Source organism: Sinohyriopsis cumingii, chromosome 3 (genome assembly GCF_028554795.1).
Source record: "Sinohyriopsis cumingii isolate HCF-2022 chromosome 3, ASM2855479v2, whole genome shotgun sequence".
Lineage (NCBI taxonomy): Eukaryota > Metazoa > Mollusca > Bivalvia > Unionida > Unionidae > Sinohyriopsis > Sinohyriopsis cumingii.
The window spans coordinates 143,022,335-143,045,818 of record NC_142963.1 but is presented as its reverse complement, the minus strand read 5'-3'; the positions used below and the strand labels follow the sequence as shown (position 1 = coordinate 143,045,818).

Genomic DNA, 23,484 nt, shown 5'->3' with positions numbered 1-23,484 from the left:
GACATGCATTAAAAAAAATGGTTATAGTCTAAACAACGAATAAGAAATTATAAAAACATATTCCGAAATATAATTTTAATTTGTAGCTCTTGTATTTAAAAGAATGTACAAAGAAGTGCTTGCGTTGTTTTGAATATATATTTTTTAATGTATTTAAAAGTATTACTTACCGTTTTAAAATGAAAGGTTTTTGTGAAGTCTCTTGAAATTATCCAGAATAATTTCGAATATTTGTATGCCCTTTGTTGAAGTGCATCTGAAGCACTAGAATGTATAGTTTGTCAAACCATTCTACATTTCCAGTATTAATTGTATATACATTTAAGAATTTATCTTGCAATCGTATTTCAGGTACAGCATGAACGTTACTATGTCAAACAGGTAACGCAACACTTCAAGTTTACAACTGTACTGTATTGAACAGATCGACGTAAAATAAATTATATTTCAGCTTATTGTTCTTTTTGTTTCTTTGTTTGTTTGGTTTTGGTTTTGGAAAAAGTAATTCCGATGTTTAAAAAATATATGTTCTAATAAGCAGACTCTCCCTCCTCCCAAGTAGATGCGCCAGGTAGGTAGACTCGTCATATATTGATTATTCTCTTCTCTGCTATAATTTTATGTTCTGTTAAATGTACCTTACAAGCCAGCTGATGTGTTACAGAAGCTGCGAATATGTCTCTCTCTCTCTCTCGCTCTCTGTCTGTCTGTCTCACTCTCTCTCTCTGATCTCAAATTCTCACCTGCACGTTAAAAGATTGGTGTAACGCCGACTGGTTTGTCATCTGTAGATTTATCGATATAGTGTCGTGTCTGATAAATTTGCAAGCAATGATGTTGTCTGTAATTATTTCACGTACACCAATACACAGTGTGGATTCCAGGCCATCGGAAGTAGTCTCCCTTGTCAATTACCCGACCCGGTGGTAATAAATCTGGTTGTCTATATTCGGTTAGTATCAGCAGATCTGAGGTAAGTACGAGAAATATTTAAATTAAATTTTGTAGCTTTTTAAACCATGACACATGAATACCAGTCTTCACTATCTTTTGTTATATCTCAGACCAATATATTGGTTTAGAACGTATGAGATTGGTGTTTTTACATAAGTACAGCATGCATGTGTATTGGATGTTGAAATATTGATATATATATCCTTTCTAAAAATCCTCTCTGTTACCATGACACGTTTCATTCTTATCAACAGCTGCTTGCAATTTGTTAAATATAACAATAGAAAGGACACCAGTTTGATTTGAGCTTCTATCGTTACACGTGAGGTCACAATTTAGAACACATCTAGTGTTCCCGATCTTGATCTTTAGATCAGCGCTATTTTTGTATTGTTACATGTTTTGGCCGAGGATGTTTTGTTGCGGTTATAACATTCCATACAACCCTGTAAACTGGCATTTCTTGAATGTATTACCTCCTGTAATATTAGCTTTCGTTACAGACGGCTGTGTATGACTCAAGGTACTAATTCAACCCACAAAGTAAACCTATGGAAACAATGATATTTCAAATTGAAGAACTTTAAATTTCCAAATGTACATGGTTAGAACCTATTTTTCTCAGTTTAGACTCATCCAAGATATAGGCTTCTGTTGCGTAAAAACCACATGAGCCTTAGGTTCTTTTTTTGTTTGTTGTTTTTTTAATTTTTTAAAAATTATTTTTTGTTATAGTTCATTTACATGTGTTGTCAATTCCGCACAATGGGTGCTAATTTCAGAAACGAGAGTTCCAAAGTCAAGCCTGTAAAAGGATGTAATTACATCAATAAACATTGTCTCCGTTGTTTCATTTACAGGTAGATATGTTTCAAAAGATTCTTTTAACTAATATTATACATTTTATTCACTCATTATTAGGTTCCCTCATTTGTATGGTCTTGTTAGGCCTAATATTATTCTAAATCGTGAGTCCAATACGAACAGCGCTCTATGTATTCACCTACCATCCTGTTTGTTAAACCCAACCCCCAACCCAACCGATTTTATAAAATATCAAGGATATTTTAAAAAAATGCACACAGCTTGGCAATTTCATTCATTGATTTATAATTTCTAACCTGAATTCTGCACGTGGTCCCAACTCCCAAACACTGTCAACTGGCTGCCGTTTTGACGGTCGCCATCTTTGCTTGGGCCAGTCAATATTTTCAAGCAACAGATGTGATATAGTTCACCGTTTTTGATAATCTCTATAATTCCGTAAATTTTGGAGTTACATCTCTTTAAACACGTGCGTTTAGCGGTTCATTCTATTTATTGGACCCATTTGTTTAAGAAAAATTATAACTAGACATTGCAAATATAGGGCAGAAAACAGCCCATAATATAAACCAGAAATGGACAGCGAGCAGTCTGTCTACTTGGTTACGCTGGGAGCTGCCGAATGCGTTGAAATGCCATTAAGTCGACGGTGTTAGGGTCCTCTTGGCGACAGTCAGGTTTGAAATCATAAATTAATGAATGAATGACCAAGTTTTGTCATTTTTCTATTTCCTTAATCATTTTCTTTTTCAAAATCGATAGGGGTGTACAAACTAATAAAAATAAATGTACTTTGTTTTTATGAGATAATGATGATAAACCAAAGAGTGACTAATTTCTAAATATTTTACAGTACTTTCGTATGTACGAGGGTCCCCAGATGGCTGAGTGGTCTAAAACTTGCCTTTATCGATTACCGCCGTCTCACTTCTGTCTTCGTGGGTTCGAGTCTCGTGCTCAGCCTGTGTGGGTAGGGAATGTGAGAAAACTTGCTGGCAGCTTCCCATGGGTTGGTGGTTCTTCCCGGGGTTTTTCTGGGATTCTCTTACCAATATTTATTACTCTCCGCCATGTATAGCAAGTAATGTCCTGAAAACGGCGTTAAACCCACAACAACAACACTGTGTGTGTGTGTGTATATATATATATATATATATATATATATATATATATATATATATATATATATATATATATAATGTTAAAACCATATTAAATATATTAGACTAGATAAAAATATTAGTATGTATAGGATTATATGGGGTTGTCAAGGGGGTTTATTCACGTCAGTAACGCAAAACGAAAGGTCTTTTCTTCTAAAAGTGTAAATACGCCCATGGAATTTAAATAAGTATAGCGACTTTCATCCTGATTAAAATCAGATCTTCACTGTTATACACGAAGATCTGACAGCGACCGCTTAGGGGTCATGTTCTGGTAACCTATGTTATTACCACAATCGCTAATTTTATCAACCAATCAGATAAAATATTATATCTTCGCGTTTGGAGACTGAGCAGCGTGGATAAAGAGCATGAATGTGTACCGAACGATTTGATTTACATTCAGATTTTTGAAAGCTGCATTTCCATTAGCTAATTCAAAGGTCACCAGAACATGACCATTAAGCGGTCGTCAAGAGATCTTCACGTACGACAGCGAAAATCTGATTTTAATCAAACTGAGAGACTTTAAGTTTCTGGTAAAATCTTGGAGCGAATACTGCTAAAGACCAAGTCATTAATTTCACCTTCGTAAATGAGAGGGGCCTCGATTTGACGAGTGGTCTAAGGCGCTCGCCTATCTAGATCACTGACTTCTCACCTCTGTCCGCTAGGGTTCGAGTTTCGGTTATTTCTACGATTGACCGTAGAATTGATGAAGAAGCTGCAAATAAAAAAATAAAAAAATCATGCATTCGTAGCTGCTTGGTCAGTTCTTGTTAGGCAAATAGCTAAGGTGGTGCCAATGACAGCTAAAGGCTTACAACTGAGGTATGATCCGTAGAATTGATTTTGAAGTTGCGAATGACCCATCAGATTTATGTATATTTCTGCAGCTATTTCCGAAGTTATTTCTTTTCTTGGCGGAAAGGCAGAGCGATGTTCCAGTTGCGTAGAGGAAGTGTTGCACATTAGTTTTAAGGAGGTCGGTGTATGGATAAAATGGCACTGTTGGGCCCGACAGGAATTTATTGTTAGTGGAGCAATTCGAGAGCCTGGGGGAACTTAACATGATAAACCAAGTTGGTACCCTTTGGAAATTTAACACGGGAGACACTATGGAATTTTAAGACTTGGGATACACCAAAACTTTATGAAACTTTACATATGAATGGCACTCTGGTGTTCTAGTAAATTTTGAACGCTAGCGATATGGGACTCTGTGACCCCATGGAACTTTTAGCATTAGGATGGCGCTATGGTGACTTCTGGAAAACTGAGCAAACGAATATTTGGAACGTTATAGGCAAGATGGGACAAGACATATCTTGTCGCAATGGAATAAATCGGTCTGATGAACACACACACACACACACACACACACACACACACACTTTTACAAACACACAATCGCGTCTTGATCTACAAAATACTCGTCTGATTATATTTATTGATTCATTTGTTACCACAAACATTCCTTCGGAGCATACCATGACACAAACAAGCAAAGTGTGTATGGAGGTAAGGGTGTCATACATTGTTTTCATTCATACATTCATACACACATACTTACCTACCTACCTAGGGCAAGGCGAACGAGGCAACTGCCTCGGGCCACGCGCTTTCAGTCAATGCAATTGTTTTTGCTTGGGGCTTTGCACTCATCGCTTGCTGCATTGGGCCCCGCATATCCTCAGGCCGGCATTGCATACATACATAGATACGTACATACATACAGCAAGGAGAAGCAAGGGGTAAATTGGGTAATATGGACATTAACGCATATACACATATGCAGTCACATACAGGAAAGCATTTGCAACTTCGAGGTAAATACCACGGATCATACTTGGAATGCTTGGTGATAGCTGGTGATCACCTCGGCATTTTACGGAACAAGAATTTACCTAGTAGTAGTAGTAGTAGTAGTAGTGTGTGTGTGTGTGTGTGTGTGTGTGTGTGATTTGGATTTTTAACGTAGCTTTAACCATTTTTCAGTCATATCGCTACGATGTCTGCATTGTGGCAGTTTACAGCGATGTCTAGCACTGGACATCATGCCGCATATTTTTAGCATTATGTCCCAATCACATTATCCTGACACCAGGCCGACCAGTCCTAACACTAACCTTTTTAATGCTGAGCGCCAAGCGAGGCAGCTGTTAGTACCATTTTTTTGGTATGACTCGGCCGGGGATCGAACCCACGACTTCCCGCGTTAGAGGTGGACGCTCTAACTACTAGGCCACCGGAGAGGTCAATCCAGTTGTAGAAATAGTCGAGTTGCTCAGAATAGTTTGCAATTTCTTTCTTCCAAAAGTAATTTTCCTGCGAACAGAATGGATGAATTTTCTTTAACATTCCTTGCGGACATAACATCTGTAGCATATTTGTGTATCGAATAATAACCAAGCGAGTGGGGTTAGTTAACTTCTGTTTCAAAACACACACACACACACACACACACACACACACACACACACACATTTAGAGAAAGAAAGAATCAAAAGTCGAAGTTTTTGTTAATAATGTTTAGTGCTCTCTTTCTTAGTCGGGTTCTGAACCTGGGCACTTTAGTTGCCTCCTATCCAGGTGCCATTGGTCCACCTAGGTAGAGAGGGTGAATATGTCCAGTCTTTCTTTCCCTGGGATCAATTCGTATGGTGGCTGCTGCTGATGTTCTTATTGTCATTGAAACCTTTGTCGAAACAACTGGTATCGCTCCTTGCGGAGTTGTTTCTGCTCCTGGTAATGCTGTCGTAGTTCTCATATTCCCTTGCCCTCTTTTCCCCTTCATTTCCGTTTGGAGATCTACCACCCTCTTTTCCTCCAGCTCGAAGGACACAATATACCTCTTGATGTAGCGCCTGACAGGAAGTAGCTTAAATTTCCCTATCGAGTCTAGGAGGTGCTGGTCCCTTTTTAAAAGGACAAACACTGCGTTTTAGCACTGCTCACGCGCTAGTTGTTCATTCTATTTTGTTGACGAGTTGACAATGCATGGCAAGACGGAGAAACTCTCAGATTTGTTATGCGAGAGGCGTTCAGGATTGGTCGCGCGGACGTAACAATACAACATTTTTCGATCGATCGATCGTGAGAGAGAGAGAGAGAGAGAGAGAGAGAGAGAGAGAGAGAGAGAGAGAGAGAGAGAGACTGGGAAAATAGAGAATAAAACTGTAAGGTTATAATAAGCCGTTTGCGTCTTGATCTGGATTTGTATTGTGTTTTTTCAAGGTAACTGTTATTATGTCAATGTATTGATCGGTTTGCCCTTTGATCTTAAACTAATAGGGAGCTCTCATTATAATATAGCGATCCTGCATGATATTTTACCTACCGAGATTATTGCATATTCATCATTGTGGGTGGGTTGACAAACATATCCAGTTCTGTCTTGTAACATTCTCAAGAATCTTGCTGCATCATCTTTCTGTTTTTTAACTTGGTACTCAAATCTGTCCACGTCTTTTGGCCTCATCGTGTCAGTGTGGTCTTTCTTTCTGCGTCTATTCTTGCCTGGTCCTTGCTACTGAAAGGATGTCAGGGCAACATACATGTATGTGCGGTTAGGTTTTGTAGACGGTACAAACCGATCACTTCTTGTTTAGATAAATACAATTTTTTTCGGCACGAAGTAACTCTTGTATAAAATATATCCTGTTTGTCTACCGTGACGTTTTGGATGAGTCTGTTTTCATTGTGACATGACATGGAGCTTCAAAGTGGGTAGTCTTTCGTGAACAAAGGTTTTACGATCGGTGCGACAGAACGAAAGATGGATTTGAACACACTCCTGGCCTTGCTTTAATAGCAGCTTTGCAATACCTTACTGTTACATTGCTTACCTTTTCCAGAACTTTAGCCCTCCCTCCTATTAGTATTGAAGGGTGAAAAGATTACGACCCCAGTCTGACTATTTAGTCAAAGCCAAAATATGGAATACCGTCCTCTTGTTTCTTTGGGCTACATTAAGCCTGGTCTATATCGCTCATCGAAATTTGCCTTCATTTTTGTCTTTTAACGTCCTTCACATACTGTTTGTCTCCTCTGTCTTTGTTTTAATTGAGTGTAATCTGTGTTCATTTTGTAAATTTTATGGGGTTTTGTTTGGGTTTTTGCGCCTTGTTTGACAAGTGTTGCGTCATTTAATTTTATTCCCATTCATTGTATCAGCGCTGAAGTTAGTATTGCTACCTGTTCTTTGGTTATTGATTTGTTGTTTTGTGTGAATATTTATCTTTAAGAGCTGCTTCAAATTTCATAAGTTGTAGGCATAGGAAGGTCCCCCGAGATACTCACCGTAACTACTTATATTGCACAGGGTGTGCATGACGAATGTCCAATTTGTTGTTTCTGGTCTCACTAGGTGTATGAATTTGCTGAAAGTAGGCGCTTTTTCATGGGAGGAAGAAGGGCCCCTCTTCTTACTCGTCCTCAATGGACGATCCGCTCCGTTCGCAAGAGCATTCTGGATGTCTTCCGGCGATGGAGAAGACTGATGGCTCTGTGTGGCGAAAACATTATGCGACCTTCTTAATTCTGAGATCACCTAAGCGCCAAGAATCCCTGACGCTTTTTACGATGCTGGTGGGTATCGATCCTAGACCACTCCCCAGGGAGGAAAATATCAGAGAGCTAGTCGAGCCTCCCGCTTAGTGACAACCAGCGACCTCTGGAGGTTGGTGTCCCGGTGACTGAGATTGGCAAATCGCGCCTTCGGGAGATGGAAGCCCACCACTATTGACTGGATAAATCTGACGTGGGCTTATCCATTACACCAGTCTTTGACGGGTCACCGGTCACCGAATGTAAGGCACCAGGTGCTGCACAGCGGGTTTCGGACATAGTTCATCCGTCACCGGGTTTCTGTTATCGTTATGAGGATCCCCTCGCGCTTCTTTGTTATCGTTTGATCTCGATGTGGATAGGGGTGGAGCTATTTTTGGTATTGACGTTGAGTCAGTTTCCCCACAAAAATTCAGCATGACTTTAGAAAACGCTTGTCTTCCTTCGTTCTGTTCGACGAGTTCCATGGCGATGACTTCTAGGGATTCGTGCCGTTGTTTGAATTTATATTTGTCTCCTGGAGTGTGACACCAGGATGGATTGCTGCTGCCTTCTTGCTTCAGTTTCAGAAACTCATTGATTTAGCTTGAAAAGATTTATGGCCTCGAATCGTCGTCTCGTTGATATTGTTCTTTGGTAGAAAAATGCAAAAATTCTTAGACTGTTAAGAATCTGTATCTACAATCGACAGAATGAAACAATTCGACACTCACCTACGTTCCTATCAACTGGTGTTCTCGGTCATTGTGACTACATGATTAACGTTGATTACGCGTTTTAGCGATGTATGACGTAAGATGAACGTGTGCTTTCCCTGACAATGGTGAGGAAACTTGGGATATTACAAGTTCGTCGTTGGAAGAACGTTTCATGTGATTAAACATTAGTACTGACAAATGTGGTCCACGTCGATGTGTTCTGTCAATATTTCAAGATGACCAGTTGAAAACAGCCATTTTACAAACCACGGATACAACTAACACACGTCCATGTATTTAATTTGTACTACTTGAGATTCGTCAACTTCGTACAGCAGGCATGCTGGATTGTTACGTTCTCCAAACAAACTGTCGTGTGGATCCCGGTTCTATATCCGCTAAAACGTCAATCGTAGTCGTTGTCCGACATTTATACCACTCATTATCCTTGACTTTCTAAACTCTGTCGTCGTATGTTTTGTCTTACAAATCTACCATAGTTGTCCCTGACAAAGTATTTTCATGTCTCGTTGAGGATCACAGATGGGACATTAATGAAATCAACATCCGCGTAATTCGTACACGATCTATGGGTTTTCTGAGTTCACGGAATAAGATCCAGTCTTTTCTTTTCTCCAATATTCTAACATGGGTTTCACACACGTAATGTAAACAACGCAAAACTTTGAATATCGACGACTGACAGATTGATACAAAAGAGGTGATTTGATGGCTAGCTTGTTCTCGGGACTGAACATCTTTTGGTACACTAGTTTATAGGCATTGGCAATGGTAAAAGCTCACTTAAAGGAATCGATAACTCCGTGATCCAGAAACAACCTTCGAAATTTCCCACAGCAACATAACATGTCTACATCGGATCGATACTCTTTCAACATTTATTCTTGAAAATTAAAAAAGTCGGTAAAATGGGATTGAAGAATGCTTCTCGTTGCTCTGTTCGCAACTCGTAAGAGTCGTAGTCACGAAATTAAGCCAAATGTGGCAGCACGACATGTTGATTTGCTTCGGTATTTAAAAGGCTTAGAAAATAACCTCTAACCACGTTTGTCATTCATAACGTTTTAGATATTCTATTCCAAGGCATATACAACTAATTAATGGAATCTTTGGATGTTTTTTTTTTTCTTCTGTCTACTTGCATATATGTACATTTCCCCACATTCATCCGTTCTTGGTGACTTGTGGAAATTCGGTTCCTTGGTCTAAATAATATTTAAAAAGAAATAATCCGTCATATCCCAAGACGATCCGAGTCACGACTGTAACGTATTCATGTCACTTCATGTAACGATGCACCTTCTCTTCGCTGCAAGTGTTGTCACTGGTGTCCAACCTTTACTCAGTAAAATTAGAAAGAGTATGAGCCACGAAATATCGTTTCACGTATCCCTGGAATCACGATACGCTTCTGATATTGATAAAATAAAGATTCTTGGAATACAGCTGATGGGAATTCCAGTTTCTCGAGGACATTCAACGTCAGGAAAGATAAAATCAACAGGATGATCCTATTTCTTTGTTTTGTTTTGGTCATCATTAACTAATTATCGGGTTCGTTGCCATTAGTTTGAATATAAACATTGATTAATCCATCTGGACGATTTGGCCACAAAAGTGCCATCGTTTCTTTTCTGGACAAACGTGTAACGCTTTATTATTTGTCCGAACATACCTTCCACAAATAGAAACAAGTTGTTCATAATTCACAGGTATTTTCTTTGTTGGAAAAGTTTCATGGGATGTTTTTGTTTTGGGGGTTAACGCTTTTTTCAGCACATGATAGGTTATATGTGGCGGCCAGTATAAATGGCAGAGGAAGAACCTGAAGAAAAAAAAACGGTAAGAATCACCGACCTGCGGACATCTTCGCTAGCCATAGTTCCGACATGTTAACCTAGCTACACATTTGCGGATCGATCGGATATTTCAGTGCTTCAGATCTGTGAATTTCACTGGCTGTGGCAACAAGCCACCGCATCCAATTAAAATTAAGTTGTTCAAATTTGAAAACTGTTCTTACATGATCGAGACAGCGGGAGCACACAACTAAAATGGACTCATAGATAGAAAGCTTTCCACTACAGGTTAGTGTTTGTGCAAACACATCCTTTTCCTCAAATACGCTTGTAATGGTTTCTGTCTTGTACGTAGTCATACTTTCTATGTTAAAAGTACAAGGCATCCTTTTGAAGTCAACTGCCTCCACCATTTTCGGCTGATGTACAATGCACTGCTGTTACAAACTACTGGTTAGTTGGCTTTCCTACTAAGGGAGGCAAGCCATGAAATCCAACAGATGCCGCTAAGACAAAGCTCTGAAATATCCAAACGATCCGCCAAGGTGTCGATAGGTTAATATATCGGAACCTTGACAAAGATGACCTGCTCGAAGCTACTGGTAAGTTTTCTCAGATACTCACACTGGCCAAGCCCGGGACTCGAACCAATGCGGACAGAGGCGAGATGGCAGAGATTGGTAAAGGCGAGCGCTTTAGCCCACTCGGCCACCCAAGGACCATCTTTCATGCAATGTCGCTCTTAACACGTAGAACTGATGAATGTTTGCTTGCAAGCAGAACATTGAATTCTTTACTGTTCTTCAGGATTGCAATGTCGGGACGCTAAACAGCTACATGATCTCTCCACAACGAACTTGTTCCTCCCGGCTGTTAAATCTTTCGTCACATCTGTCGCCGTAGTAATTGTATTTGAGAAATCCCGTGATAGTAATACCATGGAAATGATTTTGGTGATGATAAATATGTATATTTTTCTTCTGGAAAATTAGGTTTTCGAAATAAGAGATTTTCGCAAAGTTAAGGATACACTTTCATTGTACAATTAGGGGCAAACACGTCTTCAAGATTTTATGTTTTAGGAACTCCAGAAACAGCTACTTTCAATAATTATTGCTTGTTTAAAAATTTATACTTCTCTTCGTTGTTGAGGCATGTGCGATTTTCTAATTCTCCCCCAGAATAGTTTCCATTCTAGAATATCGTCTTTGTCTGCTAGAGTCAGAACCACCACGATGGCACGGGGTAAATACATATAAGCTTTATGGTTGCTAATGTAAAGGATCCTTGATTTTGTTTTGGAAACCGCATCCACCAAGAAAACTTTTTTTTTTTGTTGCTTTTTCTGGTCCCCCTTCGAGGTGAAACACGTGTCATGAAGAGTGGCGATTCCATCGGTCATGTCAAACTGATCATGCGATTGTTGGACCATCTTCGCTAGGCATGGTTCCGATATGTTTAGCCTATCTACACCTTGGCGGATGGAGCAGATATTGTGGTGCTTTGTCGTAACGACATCTATTCGATTTCTTGACTTGCCTCCCTTATTATGTAATGCCAACTAACCAATAGCGTGTAAAAGAGGTGCTTTGTATATCGGGCAAAAATGGGGATGGCATTTGACTTCAAAAGGATAATACGCAAGTTTAACTTCGAAAGTACCATTACATATGTATTGGCTTTTTATTAAAGTTACATGCTCCCCATGTCTTGATCATGTAGGAACAGTGTTAAAATTTGAAGAAATTAATTTTGATTGGATGCGATGGCTTGCCGCCTCATCAAATGAAATTAACAGATCCGAAGCACAGAAATATCTGCTCGATCCACCAAGGCGTAGATAGGGTGAACATATCAGAGCCTTGGCTAGCGAAGATGTTGTTGTACATGTTTGAATTTTCCAAGATTTACTAAGAAGTTACATCAGATGTGTAATAAACATAATCGAAACAAGAAAATTAAAATTTCCGCGAGTGATGGATATTCTCAAGCGATCTGGATTGTTAGCTTGGCCTTGTCGTTTCAATTCCTCTAATACTGACACTAGTAAGTCCGTAATGAAGACAGCTGCTCTCTCTGCCGGGACTGGAGACTTGAATACTTTAAGCGTAAGAGGTCGTTCTAAAATTTCTGGCAGTCACTTTGCGAGTAGCTGAAGTGTGAAAATAATCTCCAGGGACTTCCAAACAATTTTTTTTCCATGGGTGATCTTAGTTAGATAAGGATCGGTTATGTTCTCATCAAAATCACTAGGATGAACTCATGCCAGCACTTCTTTCAGCATATGGGGCGACACAGAACATCGTCCTCGCTTGGCCTCTGGTTTCTCCTTGCAAAGTTGTAATCGTTTCATGACGGTAGATTAATCAGAGCTGATTGGAATGGTTTTCTCTCTCTCTCTCTCTCTCTCTCTCTCTCTCTCTCTTGGCTGCCCTCTTCATATCAGAAACTCATACAGCTTCTGTGAAGATGGAAGATCCGCAACAGAACGCAATTCACGCCAGAGATTTACAGTGAGTCATTTGAAAATACATCACCAACAAGACTTATGATGACTTCTTTAGAGACAGTAGTCTAGAAACCTGCCAAGTCTGTATAGACCACGGAAATCGGGGTACAGAATGTCCACAGGGTCAAAGAAAATAAACAAACTTCACAAGTTTTGGTGGTTTTGAAAGTCGATCGCTTTTAGTGAGGTATTATGTGCCTGCCGACTATATACAAGGTTCATTTACGTCTGAAATTGAGAACATGCAAACACTTTGCATCATTGAAACTGAAGTTTTGACAAAGTCAGTGCTCCAGGAGCAATTTTTCATATAGGAGAAAGACGTGATAAGATGTTTTAAAGATATTTTTAACAAGGAATTTTACATCGTTTAGATTACACCCAATACATATATTTACACTAGCAAGTCAATCACAACAAACTAAAGAGGCCAAGCGTCTGTCCCGAATGACCCATTTAGCACACTAAGCACGTGCTTAGGGCACAAGCCCAATGGGCACCAGAAGAAAGAAAAAAAAATTGTTGATGATAAAACTGATTGAATTATTTATGACCATATCGATCTGCATGTACGAGTATTTTGATTTGGGATGAAAACAACACTGGTATTTTCCCACCTTTTTATCTTTTACTATTATTTTTTTAGTTTCACAAGATATATTCTTGCGAAGAAATCACAAAAGCAACTAAAATCAAATTGAAATCATTCTCCCTCTAAGAATACTCGCTACAGCAGCAGCAGTCATGCTTAGCACCCTGGAAGGCCTTAATCCGGCATTACCAAGCATTGCTGACTATTTTGAATGAGTCTTAACATACATGCATGTACACCCAGGTAGTCAGCACAGGGATAATATCCAAGAAATAGCTACTAAAATCGCAAGATAGCATGGTAATTACTTAGGGACAATGACACAGAGTAGAAAAGAACACTCTATAATACAAGAAAGCAAATCCAGAGACTAAAGTTAAGACAACTGTTATCATTGTGAAGAAAATGTATATAGTGTCCAAGATAAATGAAAAAAAAAGAGAAAAAGGAAGAGCATACAGAAGCAGGAGTAGAATTTTTTAAAATATAAACCCGTTACAAGATTAAAAAGGGAGACACGTGTAGAAAAAAACAGAAAAAGATGAATCCATTTCAAGAAAAAAAAGTGAAAGGCAAGATGGTAAAAAAGCAGAAAACTGGACTTTTGTTGTGAAATTTCTTTGTGATTCTTATTCACAAGAATATACCCCTGAAGAAACCTAAGACTTGAATGTTTGCAGTGATGAGACACATTTTTGTGTGATGGGATTTGGTTTCTGCTTGATGAGGCAATTGTTGAGTAATATATAATTTCTAAGTGATCTGGTTGACCCAGAAAAGAATATTTGGGTTTGAATTATACATTTATGGAGTGGACAACATCAGCTGTAACCTTACCTTTTTCATATCAAAATCCTACATTTGGGTTTGAATTAGACATTTATGGACTGGACAACATTAGCTGTAACCTTACCTTTTTCATATCAAAATCCTACATTTGGGTTTGAATTAGACATTTATGGACTGGACAACATTAGCTGTAACCTTACCTTTTTCATATCAAAATCCTACATTTGGGTTTGAATTAGACATTTATGGACTGGACAACATTAGCTGTAACCTTACCTTTTTCATATCAAAATCCTACATTTGGGTTTGAATTAGACATTTATGGACTGGACAACATCAGCTGTAACCTTACCTTTTTCATATCAAAATCCTACATTTGGGTTTGAATTAGACATTTATGGACTGGACAACATCAGCTGTAACCTTACCTTTATCATATCAAAATCCTACATTTGGGTTTGAATTAGACATTTATGGACTGGACAACATTAGCTGTAACCTTACCTTTTTCATATCAAAATCCTACATTTGGGTTTGAATTAGACATTTATGGACTGGACAACATTAGCTGTAACCTTACCTTTTTCATATCAAGATCCTACATTTGGGTTTGAATTAGACATTTATGGACTGGACAACATCAGCTGTAACCTTACCTTTTTCATATCAAAATTCTGCATTTGGATTTGAATTATACATTTATGGAGTGGACAACATCAGCTGTAACCTTACCTTTTTCATATCAAAATTCTACATTTGGGTTTGAATTAGACACTTATGGACTGGACAACATCAGCTGTAACCTTACCTTTTTCATATCAAAATCCTACATTTGGGTTTGAATTAGACACTTATGGACTGGACAACATCAGCTGTAACCTTACCTTTTTCATATCAAAATCCTACATTTGGGTTTGAATTAGACATTTATGGACTGGACAACATTAGCTGTAACCTTACCTTTTTCTCTTCAAAATCCTACCTCTGCTTCTGTATGGGTGGTAGTGACTGTTGCCAAAGCTGGCGTCTCGGTGATGGACATTGATGTAATGATTCAAGTTTGGAAATCTTTGATTATAAAGGTTTTCTTTTGGTAAGGTTTTTCCAAAGCAGTAAGTTTGATACATTTCTCTCATCGCTGTCAGAATATCTTGTAAGAAACTAAAAATGTTGTTTTCACTCTCCTCCTTTTATTCACTTTCAAGGTATTCCTTCTTTTCCTCTTCTTGTTGTTGAAGAGATGTTTGTTCTTCTTTCCGACATAGTAACAAGTATCTAATTCTTCTTGCAGTTTCTTTTTAAAATCATCATCAGCTACTAATGTTGGAGATGGAGGTGAAGTTGTGCTGTAAGATATATTCTTGCGAAGAAATCACAAAAGCAACTAGAATCAAATTGAAATACTCGCTACAGCAGCAGTAGTCATACTTTCAGAGTGAGTACATGAAGTTCACTGTTGTCGCACCTTAACAAAGTGTCTTCGCCTCAGCCATGTTATACTTACTTGAAATATTCCGCTGATGGGTATAAATATATCAAAAGTGACATAATGAGTTTGCTGCATTCTTTTTAGGTGATAGAAAACATGCTTTGACTGATTTATGTTAAATACATTCGGATTGTGGGGACCTTCCAATTAGTTTCTATTTGCTTGCATACTATATAGAGAGATGAGTAGGCCCATTTGTGTTATCTACTTGCAAGACAAGATGTGGATGAACATAGAATCATCCACCATTTCTAGCATGCTCTTAAGTCCATTTGTATTTGAAGACGGTGTTGGCTGTCACAAACGTTACAGACACATCTATTTCGAAACAAAGCATCCATGCAGAAAGGCAAGAGTGCTTGAGGAGAATCTTGGTCTCTGGACCAGGAGTAAGGAGAAACATGAGAAGACAGATCATAAAATTGTGCTACCTATGTTAACCCTTGTTTGTTAACAGCACCCATCAACTCTTTTCAGAGCCACCCAAATCTCTCATAAAAGAAATACTATTCAAGCATTGCCAAAATATTACGTGTTTTGTGTATGTTTTATGTGTATTTATTCACAACTAAAACTCAAAACTCTATGTGTGATAGTATGTTTGTGCATGCGTGAGCCCTCCTACCTGTTGGTTAGTAGATGTGTAGGTGTTGGTTACTGTAATGTCGTGGTGGGTAGTAAGTGTGGTGTGCTGGTATGTGGGGGAGTGAGTGTTGGTTTCTCAAAATGTTGTGCTGGATTATAATTGTGTGGTGTTGGATAGTAAGTGAATGGGTGTCGATCACCCAAAATGGCATGTTGGTTACTAAATATGTGTATTGGTCACCCCAACAGCATGTTGATAAGTAAGTGGTTTTAACATGACATTTTTCCTTGACCCCTTGGTGATATGTTCATGTCATTCCTGTAGGCATTTTTCACATTACATCTCACCTTGTACCCACACTGTTAAAACAAAAATTAATTTACAGGTACAAACAGAAATCTCATGCTATATTTTAACATTACAATTTCCCTTGTACTGACCCATGATATTAAACCTATGATCTAATGTTAAATTACCCATATCGACCCACAATATTAACTCTGTGGACCAATGTTAGATGCCCATTGTACCCATACATGCTTATTTCCAAACAGTTGCCTTATTTTCATTCCGTTTGAGCCCATGTCTCACTCCACAAACTTAATTCTACTGATGTGTTTAAAAAGCAGTCTAAGTAATTGAAGTAACAAACTGAGCTGTCTACAGTTTAAAAAAATGTCCCCTTCAAGGTAGCTGTAAGGATACTGATTTAAGGTAGCTCACTTGTCTTGGATTTTTTTTACTAAAATAGTTTGAGCATTTAACTGGTATTTGTAGATGCCAACATTTAAATGCATTTTAACGAATAAGTTTTTGCATGTGTATTACATGATTGTTTTATGGGTACAGCTGAGTCACTATTGTATGAGCTGAAGTTAATTTCAACATTATCTTTTCTGTGTATCACTATGTCACTTCTATGATGTATTAAAAGGTATATCGACTGTCTTCAAAATATTTACTTCTCAGACTGCAGTACCAATTTCTTAACTTGAATTTTAGTTTTCTCCTATTTGTATACGAGTGCTTTAGTGTGAAAATTGTACACTGGAGTAGTCTGCTAGTAATTATTAACTGTTGGTTAAATATCAACTAATCTATATTAACAGTAGTAGCATGCCCTATGGAATAATGGGAGATTGAATGTCTTTTTTTCCTTAAACAGGTATAAAATCTGATGGCGGAAAACCCAGAAACCTCCGATATTGGTCCTAAAGGCCCAGTTATTGATGACATATCAGAAGAACTGATGCGACCCATATTCAAAAATGGCTGCTACCACAATGAATATGACAAGAAGAAATTTACATCTCTTTTGAAATTTTTGTTTCGTGAACCTGATAGGAGTGATGTACCAAAACAGAAAGAGGTTAGCATAACATAAGTGCCAAAAGACATTCGGCAAAAAGGACACGTGACATCGGACCCATTGAGATATATTTTTTTCTTTCTTTCTGGTCCTACTCCTGTAAAAGAGTGCCACATTTTAAGATTTTGATTTGTTTGCTTCTGACCACTTAAAATGAAAAAAAAAATCAAAGGATCATTATAATACTATTAATAGTAAAAGAAAGATTTTTCCATTATAACATGATCGAGGTAGTATGAGGTCCATTATAATATGATCGAGGTAGCATGAGGTCCATTATAATATGATCAAGGTAATATGAGGTCCATTATAATATGATCAAGGTAGTATGAGGCCCATTGTAATATGATCTAGGTAGTGTGAGGTCCATTATAATATGATCTAGGTAGTATGAGGTCCATTATAATATGATCAAGGTAGTATGAGGTCCATTATAATATGATCTAGGTAGTATGAGGTCTATTATCATATGATCAAGGTAGTATGAGGTCCATTACAATATGATCAAGGTAGTATGAGGTCCATTACAATATGATCAAGGTAGTATGAGGTCCATTATAATTTGATCATGGTAGTATGAGGCCCGTTATAACATGATCAAGGTAGTATGAGGTCCATTACAATATGATCAAGGTAGTATGAGGTCCATTATAATATGATCTAGGTAGTATGAGGTCCATTATCATATGATCAAGGTAGTATGAGGTCCATTACAATATGATCAAGGTAGTATGAGGCCCATTATAATTTGATCTAGATAGTATGAGGCCCGTTATAACATGATCTAGGTAATATGAGGTCCATTACAATATGATCAAGGTAGTATGAGGTCCATTATAATTTGATCTAGATAGTATGAGGTCCATTACAATATGATCAAGGTAGTATGAGGTCCATTATAATTTGATCATGGTAGTATGAGGCCCGTTATAACATGATCAAGGTAGTATGAGGTACATTATAATATGATCACGGTAGTATGAGGTCCATTATAATTTGATCTAGGTAGTATGAGGTCCATTATAATTTGATCATGGTAGTATGAGGCCCGTTATAACATGATCAAGGTAGTATGAGGTACATTATAATATGATCACGGTAGTATGAGGTCCATTATAATTTGATCTAGGTAGTATGAGGTCCATTATAATTTGATCAAGGTAGTATGAGGTCCATTATAATATGAGCTAGGTAGTATGAGGTACATTATAATATGATCACGGTAGTATGAGGTCCATTATAATTTGATCTAGGTAGTATGAGGTCCATTATAATATGATCAGGGTAGTATGAGGTCCATTATAATATGATCAAGATAGTATGAGGTCCATTATAATATGATCTAGGTAGTATGAGGTCCATTATAATATGATCTAGGTAGTATGAGGTCCATTATAATATGATTGAGGTAGTATGAGGTCCATTATAATATGATCAAGGTAGTATGATGTCCATTATAATATGATCAAGGTAGTATGAGATTAGAATTTGATCATGGTAGTATGAGGCCCGTTATAACATGATCAAGGTAGTATGAGGTACATTATAATATGATCACGGTAGTATGAGGTCCATTATAATTTGATCTAGGTAGTATGAGGTCCATTATAATTTGATCATGGTAGTATGAGGCCCGTTATAACATGATCAAGGTAGTATGAGGTACATTATAATATGATCACGGTAGTATGAGGTCCATTATAATTTGATCTAGGTAGTATGAGGTCCATTATAATTTGATCAAGGTAGTATGAGGTCCATTATAATATGAGCTAGGTAGTATGAGGTACATTATAATATGATCACGGTAGTATGAGGTCCATTATAATTTGATCTAGGTAGTATGAGGTACATTATAATATGATCTAGGTAGTATGAGGTCCATTATAATATGATCAAGATAGTATGAGGTCCATTATAATATGATCTAGGTAGTATGAGGTCCATTATAATATGATCTAGGTAGTATGAGGTCCATTATAATATGATTGAGGTAGTATGAGGTCCATTATAATATGATCAAGGTAGTATGATGTCCATTATAATATGATCAAGGTAGTATGAGATTAGAATTTGATCTAGGTAGTATGAGGTCCATTATAATATGATCAAGGTAGTATGAGGTCCATTATAATATGATCAAGGTAGTTTGAGGTCCATTATAATATGATCAAGGTAGCATGAGGTCCATTATACTATGATCTAGGTAGTATGAGGTCCATTAGAATATGATCTAGGTAGTATGAGGTCCATTATAATATGATCTAGGTAGTATGAGGTCCATTATACTATGATCTAGGTAGTATGAGGTCCATTATAATATGAGCTAGATAGTATGAGGTCCACTATAATTTGATCTAGGTAGTATGAGGTCCATTATAATATGATCTAGGTAGTGTGAGATCCATTACAATATGATTGAGGTAGTATGAGGTCCATTATAATATGATCGAGGTAGTATGATATCCATTATAATATGAGCTAGGTAGTATGAGGTCCATTATAATATGATTGTGGTAGTATGAGGTCCATGATAATATGATTGAGGTAGTATGAGGGCCATTATAATATGATCTAGGTAGTATGAGGTCCATTATAATATGATTGTGGTAGTATGAGGTCCATGATAATATGATTGAGGTAGTATGAGGTCCATTATAATATGATCTAGGTAGTATGATGTCCATTATAATATGATCTAGGTAGTATGAGGTCCATTATAATATGATCGAGGTAGTATGAGGTCCATTATAATATGAGCTAGGTAGTATGAGGTCCATTATAATATGATTGTGGTAGTATGAGGTCCATGATAATATGATTGAGGTAGTATGAGGTCCATTATAATATGATCTAGGTAGTATGAGGTCCATTATAATATGATTGAGGTAGTATGAGGTCCATTATAATATGATCTAGGTAGTATGATGTCCATTATAATATGATCTAGGTAGTATGATATCCATTATAATATGATCTAGGTAGTATGATGTCCATTATAATATGATCTAGGTAGTATGAGGTCCATTATAATATGATCGAGGTAGTATGAGGTCCATTATAATATGAGCTAGGTAGTATGATGTCCATTATAATATGATCTAGGTAGTATGATATCCATTATAATATGATTGAGGTAGTATGAGGTCCATTATAATATGATCTAGGTAGTATGATGTCCATTATAATATGATCTAGGTAGTATGATATCCATTATAATATGATCTAGGTAGTATGATGTCCATTATAATATGATCTAGGTAGTATGAGGTCCATTATAATATGATCGAGGTAGTATGAGGTCCATTATAATATGATTGTGGTAGTATGAGGTCCATGATAATATGATTGAGGTAGTATGAGGTCCATTATAATATGATCTAGGTAGTATGAGGTCCATTATCATATGATCAAGGTAGTATGAGGTCCATTACAATATGATCAAGGTAGTATGAGGTCCATTATAATTTGATCAAGGTAGTATGAGGCCTGTTATAACATGATCTAGGTAATATGAGGTCCATTACAATATGATCAAGGTAGTATGAGGTCCATTATAATTTGATCAAGGTAGTATGAGGCCCATTATAATATGATCAAGGTAGTATGAGGTCCATTATAATATGATCTAGGTAGTATGAGGTCCATTATAATTTGATCAAGGTAGTATGAGGTCCATTATAATTTGATCAAGGTAGTATGAGGCCCATTATAATATGATCAAGATAGTATGAGGTCCATTACAATATGATCAAGGTAGTATGAGGTCCATTATAATTTGATCATGGTAGTATGAGGCCCGTTATAACATGATCAAGGTAGTATGAGGTACATTATAATATGATCACGGTAGTATGAGGTCCATTATAATTTGATCTAGGTAGTATGAGGTCCATTATAATTTGATCATGGTAGTATGAGGCCCGTTATAACATGATCAAGGTAGTATGAGGTACATTATAATATGATCACGGTAGTATGAGGTCCATTATAATTTGATCTAGGTAGTATGAGGTCCATTATAATTTGATCAGGGTAGTATGAGGTCCATTATAATATGAGCTAGGTAGTATGAGGTACATTATAATATGATCACGGTAGTATGAGGTCCATTATAATTTGATCTAGGTAGTATGAGGTCCATTATAATATGATCAGGGTAGTATGAGGTCCATTATAATATGATCAAGATAGTATGAGGTCCATTATAATATGATCTAGGTAGTATGAGGTCCATTATAATATGATCTAGGTAGTATGAGGTCCATTATAATATGATTGAGGTAGTATGAGGTCCATTATAATATGATCAAGGTAGTATGATGTCCATTATAATATGATCAAGGTAGTATGAGATTAGAATTTGATCTAGGTAGTATGAGGTCCATTATAATATGATCAAGGTAGTATGAGGTCCATTATAATATGATCAAGGTAGTTTGAGGTCCATTATAATATGATCAAGGTAGCATGAGGTCCATTATACTATGATCTAGGTAGTATGAGGTCCATTAGAATATGATCTAGGTAGTATGAGGTCCATTATAATATGATCTAGGTAGTATGAGGTCCATTATACTATGATCTAGGTAGTATGAGGTCCATTATAATATGAGCTAGATAGTATGAGGTCCACTATAATTTGATCTAGGTAGTATGAGGTCCATTATAATATGATCTAGGTAGTGTGAGATCCATTACAATATGATTGAGGTAGTATGAGGTCCATTATAATATGATTGAGGTAGTATGATATCCATTATAATATGAGCTAGGTAGTATGAGGTCCATTATAATATGATTGTGGTAGTATGAGGTCCATGATAATATGATTGAGGTAGTATGAGGGCCATTATAATATGATCTAGGTAGTATGAGGTCCATTATAATATGATTGTGGTAGTATGAGGTCCATGATAATATGATTGAGGTAGTATGAGGTCCATTATAATATGATCTAGGTAGTATGATGTCCATTATAATATGATCTAGGTAGTATGAGGTCCATTATAATATGATCGAGGTAGTATGAGGTCCATTATAATATGAGCTAGGTAGTATGAGGTCCATTATAATATGATTGTGGTAGTATGAGGTCCATGATAATATGATTGAGGTAGTATGAGGTCCATTATAATATGATCTAGGTAGTATGAGGTCCATTATAATATGATTGAGGTAGTATGAGGTCCATTATAATATGATCTAGGTAGTATGATGTCCATTATAATATGATCTAGGTAGTATGATATCCATTATAATATGATCTAGGTAGTATGATGTCCATTATAATATGATCTAGGTAGTATGAGGTCCATTATAATATGATCGAGGTAGTATGAGGTCCATTATAATATGATTGTGGTAGTATGAGGTCCATGATAATATGATTGAGGTAGTATGAGGTCCATTATAATATGATCTAGGTAGTATGATGTCCATTATAATATGATCTAGGTAGTATGAGGTCCATTATAATATGATTGAGGTAGTATGAGGTCCATTATAATATGAGCTAGGTAGTATGATGTCCATTATAATATGATTGTGGTAGTATGAGGTCCATGATAATATGATTGAGGTAGTATGAGGTCCATTATAATATGATCGAGGTAGTATGAGGTCCATGATAATATGATTGAGGTAGTATGAGGCCCATTGTAATATGATCTAGGTAGTGTGAGGTCCATTATAATATGATCTAGGTAGTATGAGGTCCATTATAATATGATCAAGGTAGTATGAGGTCCATTATAGTATGATCAAGGTAGTATAGTCTTTGATTTAATCCTTGTAATTAATTTAAGGTATTTCCTTTGTAAAGGTCTTTAAGTTGCTGAAGTGTGCTAATGGTAGATGTCATAAAGATCTTTAAGTTGCAGAAGTGTGCTAATGGTAGATGTCATAAAGGTCTTTAAGTTGCTGAAGTGTGCTAATGGTAGATGTCATAAAGGTCTTTAAGTTGCAGAAGTGTGCTAATGGTAGATGTCATAAAGGTCTTTAAGTTGCTGAAGTGTGCTAATGGTAGATGTCATAAAGGTCTTTAAGTTGCAGAAGTGTGCTAATGGTAGATGTCATAAAGATCTTTAAGTTGCTGAAGTGTGCTAATGGTAGATGTCAT

General features: G+C 37.0%; 1 protein-coding gene across 2 annotated transcripts in view; it reads left to right on the top strand.

Moving 5' to 3' along the window:
• Positions 1-888: 888 nt before the first annotated feature.
• LOC149803989 (N-acyl-phosphatidylethanolamine-hydrolyzing phospholipase D-like) overlaps positions 889-23,484 on the top strand; it is a 43,962-nt gene continuing 21,366 nt past the window's right edge. The window contains exons 1-2 of one of the 2 annotated variants that reach the window (XM_089953852.1): positions 889-973; positions 17,160-17,363. In XM_089953852.1, the coding sequence (XP_089809978.1) occupies positions 17,172-17,363 (192 nt within the window). In that variant the 5' untranslated portion in view covers positions 889-973; positions 17,160-17,171. Of the gene's footprint in view, positions 974-15,219; positions 15,355-17,159; positions 17,364-23,484 lie in introns of those variants that run through there. The other variant, XM_089953853.1, reaches the window with a different exon arrangement.